A 14,088-nucleotide genomic window follows, 5' to 3' on the forward strand; every position below is an offset into this window, starting at 1 on the left:
ATCAGTCACAGATTATTTCCTTATCGAGAAACAAGCATTAGAGCAGCAGCACCCAAACAGCCAGACCATGGACTGGTACCAGGCTGAGGATCAGTCCATTCTCGGCCACAGAGAGGAAATTTAAAATATATCCATTCATCCATTTTCAATACAGCTTTTCCTTTTTAGGGTCGCGGGTGAATAGAAGCCTATTCCAGATGGGAGAGGGAGTGTACACCTTGGAGTAATCTCCAGCAAGTTGCAGGGCTCAAACAACCTTTCACACTCACATTCACCCTTGTGGCCAATTAAGAGTCTTCAGTTAACCCTTTTAAAATGACGGGGATCACCGTTGACACCATGTGTATTTCAAATTACCGTAACTCCTCGCTATTTTGTGCATATTTAATCATTCAAACTGCCCCTGAAAGCTGTGAAATTAATAAATATATCTATTATTATGGTGCTAAAAGGATTAATCCAACATGCATGTTTTGGGAATGTGGGAGGAAGCCAAAGTACCCACAGAAAACCCACAGGGAGAAACCAGACCCTTTCAACTGTGACGCGGACGTGCTAACCACTCGTCCACCATGCATTCTTAAAAACACATATATTTTTCTGATTTTTTAAATTGCATATAATATACAGTAGATCTAAAAGGTCTATACACCGCTGTTCAAATCCCAGGTTTTGTGATTTAAAAGGATGAGACCGAGATATATCATTTAAAACTTTTTCCACCATTAATATGACCTTTAATCTACAACCCCAATTCCAGTAAAGTTGGGACGTTGTGTTAAACATAAATAAAAACAGAATACAATGATTTGCAAATCATGTTCAACCTATATTTAATTGAATACACTACAAAGACAAGATATTTAATGTTCAAACTGATACACTTTATTGTTTTAACAAATAATCATTAACTTAGAATTGTATGGCTGCTACACGTTCCAAAAAAGCTGGGACAGATGGCAAAAAAGACTGAGAAAGTTGAAGAATGCTCATCAAACACCTGTTTGGAACATCCCACAGGTGAACAAATAGTCAAACAGTTTAAGCACAATGTTCCTCAACGTACAATTGCAAGGAATTTAGATATTTCATCATCTACGGTCCATAATATCATCAAAAGGTTCAGAGAATCTGCAGAAATCACTGCATGTAAGCCGCAAGGCCGAAAACCAACATTGAATGCCCGTGACCTTCGATCCCTCAGGCGCCACTGCATCAAAAACCGACCTCAATGTGTAAAGGATATCACCACGTGGGCTCAGGAACACGTCAGAGAACCAATGTCAGTAACTACAGTTTGGCGCTACATCCGTAAGTGCAACTGGAAACTCTACTATGCAAAGAAAAAGATATTTATCAACAACACCCAGAAACGCCGCCGGCTTCTCTGGGCCCGAGCTCATCTAAGATGGACTGATGCAAAGAGGAAAAGTGTTCTGTGGTCTGACGAGTCCACATTTCAAATTGTTTTTGGAAATTGTGGACGTTGTGTCCTCCGGGCCAAAGAGGAAAAGAACCATCCGGACTGTTATGGATGCAAAGTTCAAAAGCCATCATCTGTGATGGTATGGGGCTGTGTTAGTGCCAATGGCATGGGTAACTTACACAACTGTGAAGGCACCATTAATGCTGAAAGGTACATACAGGTTTTGGAGAAACATATGCTGCCATCCAAGCAACATCTTTTTCATGGACAACCCTGCTTATTTCAGCAAGACAATGCCAAACCACATTCTGCACGTGTTACAACACCGTGGCTTCGTAGTAAAACAGTGCGGGTACTAGACTGTCTGCCTGCGGTTCAGACCTGTGTGGTGAATTATGAAGCGTAAAATACGACAACAGAGACCCCGGACTGTTGAACAGTTGAACAGTTGAAGCTGTACATTAAGCAAGAATGGGAAAGAATTCCAACTAGCAAAGCTTCAACAATTAGTGTCCTCAGTTCCCAAACGTTTATTGAATGTTGTTAAAAGAAAAGGTGATGTAACACAGTGGTAAACATGACCATGTCAAAGCTTTTTTGGAACGTGTTGCAGCCATAAAATTCTAAGTTAATGATTATTTGCTAAAAACAATAAAGTTTATCAGTTTGAACATTAAATATCTTGTCTTTGTAGTGTGTTCAATTAAATACAGGTTGAACATGATTTGCAAATCATTGTATTCTGTTTTTATTTATGTTTAACACAACGTCCCAACTTCATTGGAATTGGGGTGGTATATAACCTAATAGATGTTTTTGAGTGGAAAGGTAAAAATAACGGGACCATAAGAAAATCTTCCAAAACAGAGGAGAAAATGTGCTATGGTCTGATGCATCCAAGGTATAACTTTTTGCCTATAATTCCAAAAGGTACATTTGGTGCAAACACAACATTGCTCATCACCCAAAGAACACCACACCTACAGTGAAGCATGGTGGTGGCAGCATCATGCTTTGGGGTAGTTTTTCTTCAGTCAGTGTTAGCACAACACATCCAGGCTTCTGTTTGAAAGCAGGAAAATGTCAGGAAAAGAACAGTTGAAATTAATTTGTGGTTTATCAAAGGCAGTTAACATGGTGGCAGATCTGTGCTTACTCCCATTTAACATGAATTTCAATGTGATTGGTTAATTCTGAATGCAGCAACAACAAAGTTATAAGAGGGTGTGCCCACTTGTGCAACTGCATTGTCTTAGTTGGTTATTTTACCTCTAAAGGATTACTAAAAGATTAGTTTTTTTCAACTGAGTTGCACAGGTTATAGGTCACATTAATGGTGCAACACGTTTTGAAATTATTTATTTTTTCTCGTTTTCTCTTTTTTTATGACACAAAAATGGCATTTGAACAGGGTTGTGTAGACTTGCTTATATCCACTTCATTGTCATTCTGTGGCCTGTTTTATCACTGGCATCTGTGCCTTCTGGCATTCTGATAAAGTAACTTCAAAAATCAAACCCTATAGCTAAAATATGTATTTTTAAAAAAAAAATTCAGTAGGGCTCTGATAAAAAAAAAAATGACCCTTGATGATGAATAATCAGAAGAATACACTCCCAAGAAATAATAATTAATAAAGAAATAATGATAACAAAATGCAAAACACCTTTTCTTAATGTGGCCACCAGCTCTAATGAAGATATGATTCTTTTCAAACTGCTCTGCCACATGGAGACATGGCTCAGAGCTCCCATGGATTCTGCTTTCGGATGAGTTGTATTCACTATGTCTTTTGTATGCTTTATTATGCACTGTCAGTGTAATTGTCTTGAAAATTGTCTGAGACGCAAAAAGGTTGAGGACCACTGCACTGGAGCATACAGTGCATAATAACTGGGTACATCTGTATTACATCAGCTTCATACCAGTCGTGATTGTGTCAATTAATGCCTTGTCATGTATTGCTGAAGTATCCTGGCCTCTCAGTGTAGTATGAATGTGGCCCCATGAGGATATAAAGGTCTTCTTTACACTCAAGATGGGCCCATAGAAGAGGCTTAACACCTTGCAGAGCTGGAAGCAACATGTTTGTCCGTCTTAAACACCCTTGGGCAACATGGAGCGCCACAATGTTCTAATCCTGTCTAATCTGGACACAGTGGAGCATCTGGAGAAAGGGATATGGCTAATCTCAGTCACAGAGACACAGAGGGCACTTTGCTGAAGCAGACCAAAAAAAGGGATGAACCTAAACCTGATGATGAAAGTACACAGAGAAGTAATGTGAGGCTTGTTAGAAAAAATGAAACGATGGATGAATAGATGCATGTTATAAACAGACTGAATCGTTTCAACAAGTAACACTATTCAAAAACGGACTAAATACTCACTGTGCCCGGCCCTAAGGGACGCAGGTGATCTGTGGATAGCAATAGGCACAATATGTTCACGTTTGCTCCCATGAGAGAGTTGAACATGGTGGAGACTCTCCACTGCACCTGCTTCTGACCCTGCCACAGAGCCCAGAGCCAAAGCAGTGATGCACAAGGCTAGGTGGGTAAGGGAAGCCCAGTTGTGATAAAGGGGTTCTTCTAGGGGTACCAGGGGAGTCCTCCAGCCTGCCAGCATCTTTCCTGAGTGGCTTGATGAGGCTTTAGATTACAGCTGGAATGTCAGTGAGCTTTAAAGCCCATAGTTCTCACCTCACAATTCTGAATGTGCGGCGATTCACACACAGATCCACAGGGGAGAAAGTGAACTCAACGCCACCAAAAATGTTGTTTATGCCTCTTGCTGGTGTACGTCAAGTGAGGAAATCCGTATCAGCACCCGGAGACGAAAAGTATCATGAAACGTTATCTGAAGCAAAAGCAAGCAATTAGGGCAACATTAAAAAAGGATGGAAATCCCTCGCTTAGCTTCTTTTTTCTCATGAAATTAGTAACATCTTACTACCAACTCTTTGTATTCCAAAAGATGCAACTGGAAGAAAAAAGCCAGTTTTTGATGGCACAGTGCAAAGTAGAAGGCTTCAGAAAAGCAAAACCCATAGTTTCTTCATTCTTTGTCCTTCTGTGCCCTCAGAGGTTGTCCAGAGGAATGGAACCATAGTTAAATCCGAGCCTCTTTTGCATGTGTCGGACAGCTGCTACGCGGCTGTAAGTGCACCTGTGGGTTGGCCACGTAGAACAGTCGCTCTCCATCCAGAGATGTGAGCTCTCAATGAAACAGTAGCACCTGAGAAAAAAAAAAAAAGCCCCGGGCAGCAAACACACGCTCACTCACAGACAGCATCAACAGCACTCTTCCAGAAGATGTGCGCAGGAAGACTCGGGGAGAGAGAAAGGGAAGGATGAAAGGAGGAGGAGGACTGAAAGGAGAGGGGGGCAGGGGATGAGGCGGGGCGGGGGCGCCGTGGGGGAGGGGGGGTGCTCAGCAGCCAGCCTGGAAGCGAGAGGCGAGAGTGGCTATGCAAATGGACAGCATGCACATAGCAAAGCACTGAAGCCGAAGAGCATTGCAGGAATTGGAGTTACTGTATGTCCCCAAACTCTGATTCCATTTTTCACAATCGCTCCCCCTCTCTTTATCTCCCTCTCCAACATGGACATTACAAAAAGGAACAGCTCAATTACTTTTTTACTCTTTCTTCTTATCATTAACTCTCTAATTCTATCATTAACTCTCCAATTCTAATTCATACAGTATATACTCCCAATGACAAAATATACGGTAAAAAGATTCAATGCAATCCTTGCCTATTTTTTCAAACTTTTTCACCCTTTATCGTTTGCTGTTTACTGGAGTAACAATTTAACAAGAGTGATCATTCTTAAGCATACAAAAGCAACTCATACACAGCAATATACTGTACAATTGGCTACAATACACTTTGTACTATGCTGAGGTCTGCTCTGCCTGTTAATAAAGGACCATTAGTCACAAGAGAGGGTCTGCAGATGGCAGCCACGGTGCACTGTGTGTTGCAGGAATAGAGAGAACGTGGACATTAAAGCTCTGCTGACAAATCCTATCTGGTTCAGCTCGGAAGGTTGCTTAAGTGTTTAAAGTTCAGAATAGAAGCAGACAAGACTGACACTCTGCACTGCCCAGCATGCTCCCCATTGAAAGTAATAATCATAAGAAAAATAAATCTCTCAGCGTTGCATAGCAAGATTAAACTGATAAACAATGTCTTTTTGTTGAATATTTTACAGAATCCCAATAATCTCAATCGCAGTCATGTGATGCAGTCTTTCAGAGGTCATTTGTACTTGCAAAACGGTAAGTATTTATACTTTGGTTATTATAAATTGAAATCTGCATAACTATGCCCACTAATAAAATGTATCATGGCTACTTGCCAAGGACAAATAATTAACATACTAACAGTAAGAAAACAAACAAACAAAAAACATAAGCATACCGGTAAATGTATACTCACTCAGTAGAGCTCAATTTGTAATAGAAATAATATGTTTAGTAGAAATGGTCCATAGTGCAGCATTTATTAAGACAAGTTAATGAGATCATCCCAGTGGTAACTCTTATAATCAGGTTCATCGTTAGTTGCTTGTTCATTTGTGCCCCCAAGTGGTGACTATGTAAAGTGCATGAAGGTTGGTGTTTGTACAGGTTAATGAGAGGGTCTCCATGAAGTTCTGTACTCTCAAAATCGTTTGCAATACTCACTATCTTGAATTAAAAATACAAAATAGTAAATTTAAACACTGCAGTTCATTGTTTCATACAACAAACTCCAAGACTACAACCAAGTACTAAACACATTGATATAAAGATTTCAGATATCATGTTGCCGACTCCTGAGTAAAATGCCCTTTTGACGAAGAGAAGTATAAAGCACCACTTTTCGTTTTCATTTAAAAATAAAAGGGCTGTCTCCAATACATATGGTGCTTTGATTATGTTTCCCCTTGAATAAGTAGAACATATTTTACTTTGCTTCATTTTAATGTCTATGTTAAGGCTTGAAGAGTTCCATATTGAGGTGGAAGAAATCTATTTGAAAATGGGTAAATATTTCGTTTGAGTGCAAACAAAACAATAGACAAAGTCTTGACTCTCTACATATAAACAATAGTGCACCCCATGGATGCAATCATACAATGATTTCGGAAAGCAGAAAGACGATTTTGAAAGACTGCCTGACCACAACTGAGACAATTTCATTGAGATTGTTAAATTGAACATATAGAAACATAAAACCACACACTTTACAAAGCGTATCCAAACAAAACCACTAGCGCTGACAACCACCACCCTCCTTGATAGCAACCGGGGGTTGAAATAGGATGTAATGAAGCATGGCTTCTTTTAAGCAGGTGTCGCTTAATATATATGATGCCACTGCTGACTCAGGGTAGCTCAAGCATGAGTGCCAACCCATGCATTTACCAAGTGTACCTTCTGTATGATGCAGTGACACGTTTGTGTAGCACAGAAACATATGTGGCGCGAGTAACATCTGGACAACAGTGATCACAGGCAGCAGGGTTTAAGGGAGCAATCAGTGTCAATGTAGCGAAATGTATTTTGCCACATTTCAATTTAATGTGTGTAGTATTTTAACTAGGGACTAGGGTGTGTCAGATCATGTGGGCTGTGGATAGGATGGAGCACAACTATGTATCTCAGAGTGAATGTTGTCTCATCGGACTTCCACAAGTCACAAGGCCATCAGCTTGTTCAATTTCAATCCGCATGTACATCTGCTGTCCTCGCTTTCAGTTATCAGCACAGCCATGGCAACCGCTGCCAAGAGGGAATCTTCTAATCAATGTGCAACATTCTAATGGAAACTAGTGTATCTAATGTGCAGAGCATATCTGTACACGAGCTACAATATGAGCATATATCAAGACTTTTGTAAAACAAAGCGGTTCCATTGAAGATGTTCATTATGCATGCGGTGAAGATCTTTTCATACTGAAAAAAAAAGAAACAGTTCTCTAAAATAAATCACAATGCACAGAGTTTTAAATGAATGACTTCATTTTCATAGCGAAACACTGATTTGAATCTCAACAAGAAGTTATCCCGATGTAAATTAGTTTTTTGCTCAAAAGGATTGGATTCATTCAGCGACACAACCAGGAGCTGAACACGCTCAAGACTGTAGAGATGATCGTGGACTTCCGGGTGGAGTCCGCCTTTCGCCCGAAGTCAGCTGGGATAGGCTCCAGCGCCCCGCGACCCTAACCAGGGTAAGCAGTGTTGAAAATGGATGGATGGAAGTACTCTCTGGCACATCTGCCTCACAGTTCTGGAGACTGGGATTCAAATCCCGGGCCCCGCCTGTGTGGAGTTTGCATGTTCTCCCCGTGCCTGCGTGCGTTTTCTCCGGGTACTTCAATTCGCTCCCACATCGCAAAAACATGCGTGATAGGTTAGCTGAAGACTCTGAGTTGCCCTTAGGTGCGAATGGTTGTTTTTTTATACAGTACGTGCCCTGCAATTGGCTGGCGACCGGTTCAGGGTATGCCCCGCCTCCCGCCCGAAGATAGCTGGGATAGGCTCCAGCAGCCCGCGACCCGCGTGAGGATAAGTGGTAAAAGAAAATGGATGGATGGAAGTATTCGCTGTCAATTGACTGTCTGTTGTCGTACCAGAGCGGCTCCAACTACCGGAGACAAATTCCTTGTGTGTTTTTGACATAATTGGCAAATAAAGATGATTCTGATTCTGATGTAGTTAAGATAGTAGTGTCGCTAGTATCCAGCACATTTTGGTTGTAAACGTAAAGTTACCTGCGGAGCACAGCTCGAGACCTCTAGCGCTTGTTTTACGAGATGAAAACCATAAAGCCTCAGGCAACAGATTCCTCGCTTTGCGATATCCGGTCCACAGCCCTTCTACCGATGTATCTAAGGATTCCTGGTGGATTTTGTATCGATAGTTTAGTCTGCTACCGATACAGTCGTATCTCACACCTTTACTAACGAATATCCGGTCAGAGCAGTTTATGGTTCCCAACCCTAGATGATAATAAATAGTTCTTAATATTTAGTGCAAAACATTTGGTCACAGTCAAATAATGACACAGAGAAAAATACCACTTATTCAAGGAATGACTTTATGTACACAAAATACAGGTACAGCCGATTTGCACCTTTGATGGCTACGCGATGCTACAACAGCGTTAATCATTTCCTAAATCCATTTACTTATTGAGAGCCTGTACTTAGGGAATAACATTAAAACAACCTTGAACATAAATGCAAATAGATGTTATAGTTGGATGTCTGCATCGACGCGTCCCTATTTCTCCCTTCTGTTGGCGAGCGTGAGTGTATATGCAAGATGTGTCCGCAAATGCATAAACTAAATCCTGACTGTCAGTGAGCGAGATAGGAGGTCGTAGGTCATCAGCTTTTCTGGAAGCTTCCTCTCTATCTTGTCTGACAGTTCCCAAGATGCAGTGGGCAGCCGAGGCACTGTGGTCTGTCTGTCTCTCCTGAAAGCCAAGTCCATCACTTCTCTTCTCAGAGTGCACCATTGTAAACAGGTCAAGGACGGCCCGCCTCCCACTTTAGGAGTCCACAGTTTCTTTGTCAAAGAACTGTATTAACTAGAACAATGGACAGACTCAGTAAATGAAGATGGCTCTTTCCAAACACAAAATAAAAATATTCTGCCCGTTTCCTGATCAAAAATGTAAAAAATAAAATATCTGAGCAATGGCTTACAGGTACCTATGAAATATCTTTTACTTTAGTTTCAACACAAATACAAAGCCATTCTCAAGAACTGATAGTGAAGAGAAGATCCGATTTCAACGAGTGTTCTATATATAAAAAAAGAGACTTCTTCAGACATATAGTATATACAGCCAACAGTATTAGTTCTGCATTTCTCTCCATGTCTCATGCTCTTTGATTTCAATTCTATTGAACGTCATATCTGGAGCACTTGTCACATATATGATTCACATTGTCCAAGTAATAGGAAACTATACCTTGACACACAGCTCAGTTGACTCATATAAAATGGGGAAATGCACAATGTAGAGGTTGTATTTCACTGACACTTGAAAAAGTGTTGGAAATGAATGTTGATGTTATACAAGAACAAGTGCTGTGCTTTTATCTTGAAACAAAATGTCTAGAGGTGTTGAAAAAGCATCTTTTCTAGTAATGACACAGAAGAGGTGCTCTTATAATAGCTGACCATAAGTTTACTGTAATTGTATAGTAGAGCAGTATTATTAGAGGGTAGCAAGAGAACAAATCTGAGATAAGAGGAGTGTTTATTACGTAATCTGTAGGCCAGACTTAGACCAGCACCAATTATTGAAATGCATGCAGTATGCAGTATATTGCACGTTCACACCTGACACCTATAGGCCTACAGCTCTCTCAAGCCAAGCAAGGTTTATTGACCCAAGCCCCACCCACCACCATCCAACTCCAAAGAGAGAGAGAACCATCTAATGATGTTCTGCCAGACTGCTTGAGGGTGGCAGCCCATGTACCAAAACGTTTTGGTTGAGAGTAACCTGAAATCCTATTAAGCAGGGCTCTTACTTAAATCACTACATCAAGACAGCAGTAGAGGAGGAAATGAATTTTGCCGAGATCGTGAGTGATTGCATGTGCACGTTCGCTGCATGCTGCAGATCGGGAGACATGTGACCAATGCCACACATAAAGTCTATCCTCCATGACTGAAAAACATAGGAGACTGGAGGAGGTCTCACGCGAAGGTTGTGCTGACTATTCTATAATGGAGAAAGAGAGGGATGGCTTTGCATAGTCTAATCCCTCCATCCATCCATTTTCAGAGCCGCTTCTCCTCACTAGGGTCGCGGGCGTGCTGGAGCCTATCCCAGCTGTCATCGGGCAGGAGGCGGGGTACACCCTGAACTGGTTGCCAGCCAATCGCAGGGCACATCGAAACAAACAACCATTCGCACTCACAGTCATGCCTACGGGCAATTTGGAGTCTCCAATTAATGCATGTTTTTGGGATGTGGGAGGAAACCGGAGTGCCCGGAGAAAACCCACGCAGGCACGGGGAGAACATGCAAACTCCACACAGGCGGGGACGGGGATTGAACCCCGCACCTCAGAACTGTGAGGCTGACGCTCTAACCAGTCGGCCACCGTGCCGCCAGTCTAATCCCTGTGTGCTTGAAATAAAAGGTCCATCAAAAACACCCAGAAAAGCCGCCAGCTGGCTTCTCTGGGCCTGAGCTCATCTGAGATGGACTGACGCAAAGTCCAAATTTAAAATTGTTTTTGGAAATCGTATACATCGTGTCCTCCGGGCCAAAGAGGAAAACGACCATGCTGATTGTTGAGCGCAAACCTCAAAAGCCAGCATCTGTGATGGTATGATGGTGTGTTAGTGCCCATGGCATGGTTAACTTGCACATCTATGAAGGCAGCGTTAACAGTGTTGGGAAAGCTCATTTTCTACGCGAGCTAGTACAAAGTTCAGATCACCGTTCCAAAAATTAACTAGTTCAGTCATAGTTCATAATTCTAAATTTTGAACTAAATTCACGATTACAAAAATGAACTAGTTCATAGATCTTTTTTGTTTTTTCTCAATATGTTGCTGACGGGCTATTCCCCTTAAAATACTGGCATTACATTTTCCCATTGTTGCCACCCATTCAGTCCGCACGAGTAGCCAGCTGTAGCTTTCACCCTCCAATCTCAGAAACATGAGGAAAAACTTGAAGCTTGAATGGTCATTTTTAAAATGAGGAATTAAAACAAAACAGGACTTTTGTCCTTTATGTGCAAACAAAAACAGGCAACACAGTATGACAGGAATGATGGTGAAAGGACATTGATAACTTTGCATTCCTCGCAGCTCTGGCTGACTATACTGTAGTAACAAAATATTTGTATTGTATCTCTTCTATTACTAAACTAAATCAATTGCATATCATGACTGTAATTAACTAAAGCATTCTGATACAAATAATAATTTTCCTCGTAGTAATTTTTTTTAAATCAATTATGTACTGCATTACAAAAGGAACACAGGAGAAAACATTCACTCCCATTTACGCAGTGTCCCTGAACGCACCTCGCATTCTCACGCAGCTACGACATGCCTGCCATGCATGGTGGACATGGGCGCAATAAATCGGTTGCCAAATACAGCATTTAGCTGCCGACATATGAAGGCTCGTATATAGTGAGTTCAGATGGGATTGTCCTGGACGTTCCTAACAAAACCTGGCACTCTTGAAAGAAAATTAACTTTCACTCGAAAACTGTGCTTTTACACCATATTGAGCATGTTTGCACTTGCGTTCATCAGGAAGAAATTAACTAAGTTCAGTTCATGTTCGAAGATAGCTGGGATAGGTTCCAGCACGCCCGTGGCCCCAGTGATGATAAGCGGTACTAAAAATGAACGAATGAATGAATGAAGAACATTCCAACTTTTTCAGAATTGGAGTTTGTATTTTATGTCTACAAAGCGCTTCTGTTGTAGCATTTGAGGAGCCAAAATGACTTCATTGGTCATAATGACAAAGTGGAAACTGGTTTAGTTATTTTTGTGTAATCCTGCTGACCAATAAAAATAATGAACTGAATTTTAAATCATTGCCCTGTATGCAACTTCTCAAAGGACATGGAACACTGCCTTGTTTGCAGACTGCTTTCACCAAATAAAGTATCCTTGAAAGACACAGCCACAATGGTGCAGTTTTTGGTGCAGTGTTGCCAAGTGTAATATTTATGTTGAGTGAGATGTTTAATTGACTGAAGTGTGAAACACTGCGTGTAACACCCAGCAGGGTAGTTAAAAACATTCTCTGTCAACATCTTAATTAGCCTTGGGTTGCGGAGTAACAACTGGATATTTAATGATGAAGTAAGTCACCAGTGCACAGCAGTACAAGGAAAGGAACACATGCAATTATACAGTGTAGTCTATGCAAACACCAGCAAGACAGCAATTGTGGCATCACAAAAGAACAGATGCATTATATACACTTAAATTCAATATTCGGTGCTTTACCATCATTCAAAAACACAATTTTAAGTATTTACTAGGTCAGCTAAAACAGGTTAATTATTATAATGCTTCTGATAAAAACTTGGGGAAAGGTTACAGCAGCCACAAAGCTTTCACAAGGAAGAAGCTGTCTATGTCTGGTTTCTGTGCCAACAGTCTAAGTCACCGATCTGACACAGAAACCCATTTAAAGCGATGATCTCCGTCATCATCATCATCATGCATGAGGAAAGATTTGAAAATAATTGTGCTGTGTAGCTACAATTGATTTGGAGCTTAGGTGTGATGTGATGGTGGTAGAGGTTATGAAATCAATAATAAGGCCCACACATGCTGCATTATTGTTTCAGTAACAATCCAATTAAATATTAATCAGCCAAACGCTACAAGATTCATTATACTGATATAAAATTATGATACCCTCAACAATAGTTAAACTCTAATGAAGAATGCTTGTTGGCTGGGTTGTATTTCTTGCAGGCATGTGACTACAGAAATGAGGTAGGTGCTAAAGTGAATAAGCAGAGGTATAGGGCTCTGTTATATGTTGCACAATTGGTAAAAAAAAACAGGGCAAGCGTTCAATACAAATATTTTCTGGTGTATGCAATAAAATAGGGCCACGTGCAGGGTAAAGAGAATATTTTTTGTTGTGACAGCAGATTGCCTCAAATGCCCCCTGGCCACAGAGATGCCCTGGTTATCCCCTTGAAACAAACTAAGTGGTTTAATCCGTCCATTGTATTCTATTGACCGCTTTATTGCCTGCATGCTAGGGTAAGCACTTGCTTGTCTTTATCTATGTCTTCAATGAAACCCAAGTGCCCTACTTTAACTACTTTAACCTTAACAACAGCAAACATATTGACTTTCTAAACCATAAGTACTTAATAGTCCTTACAATACAATTTCATGGGTTCTCTAAAGTCTTTACAATATTATTTCATGAGTGCTAGGGAAATCATTGATGCCAGCATTTCTTTCAACTAATGGAATAAATGAGCAAAAATCTTAGCGGAGTGCAATATCTGTAATTACGGTATAATCATTGTGATAATTATGAGATTCGTTTTATTTGATCATTATGTGGTGGTTTGATGTTAAATGTTGAGAATACATCCCTGTGCCTGCATTTTTATCCAGATTGACACCAAAATCCAATCAGTGCATTTTCTTCTTGCAATTCAGTAAAGTTCATTTTTTTTACTAATTACATTCCTTCTTCCAAAATAACTGCACAAGATGTATTATTATTAGTTTCACATGTTTTTTTTGAGATATGTACCTACATATGTTGTATATGTCCTTTACTTTCTTTTGGAGTGTGAAGACACTGAAAGGTACCAGCCTTTATATTGAATCTTAATGTTTGATTATTTGATTAATTACTAATTTGGTTAGAAGTGAATGTGTGTTGTTAAGTATGCACTGGAAATCATGTCATAAAAGTCCCATGGTCCTTTCACTGTGCACGTGTTAAAGATAAATCTAACCCTGGACAATGTCAGACAGTCGAAACCAAACCAAGGTCCAGACTATTCTCAAGATATTAAGATACTACTTGTACTGAGTATGCACTGGGTCAGACACTTTAGAAATCAAAGAAGTAAGCCCTGTTTTTCCCCCGCGGGCAGATACAATGGAGATATGACTGCACTACC

At 40.6% G+C, this 14,088-nt stretch overlaps 1 protein-coding gene across 29 annotated transcripts in view; it reads right to left on the reverse strand.

The window, feature by feature from the left end:
* The window catches only part of LOC133486280 (neurexin-1a-like), a 254,088-nt gene that overhangs the window by 90,229 nt on the left and 149,771 nt on the right, over positions 1 to 14,088 (reverse strand). For 3 of the 29 annotated variants that reach the window (XM_061791216.1, XM_061791215.1, XM_061791214.1), the window contains exon 1: positions 3,817 to 4,118. The exons of 25 other annotated variants lie outside the window; for them this stretch is intronic. In XM_061791216.1, the coding sequence (XP_061647200.1) occupies positions 3,817 to 4,054 (238 nt within the window). In that variant the 5' untranslated portion in view covers positions 4,055 to 4,118. Of the gene's footprint in view, positions 1 to 3,816; positions 4,120 to 14,088 lie in introns of those variants that run through there. One more of the 29 variants, XM_061791213.1, reaches the window with a different exon arrangement.

Source organism: Phyllopteryx taeniolatus, chromosome 11, assembly GCF_024500385.1.
Source record: "Phyllopteryx taeniolatus isolate TA_2022b chromosome 11, UOR_Ptae_1.2, whole genome shotgun sequence".
NCBI lineage: Eukaryota > Metazoa > Chordata > Actinopteri > Syngnathiformes > Syngnathidae > Phyllopteryx > Phyllopteryx taeniolatus.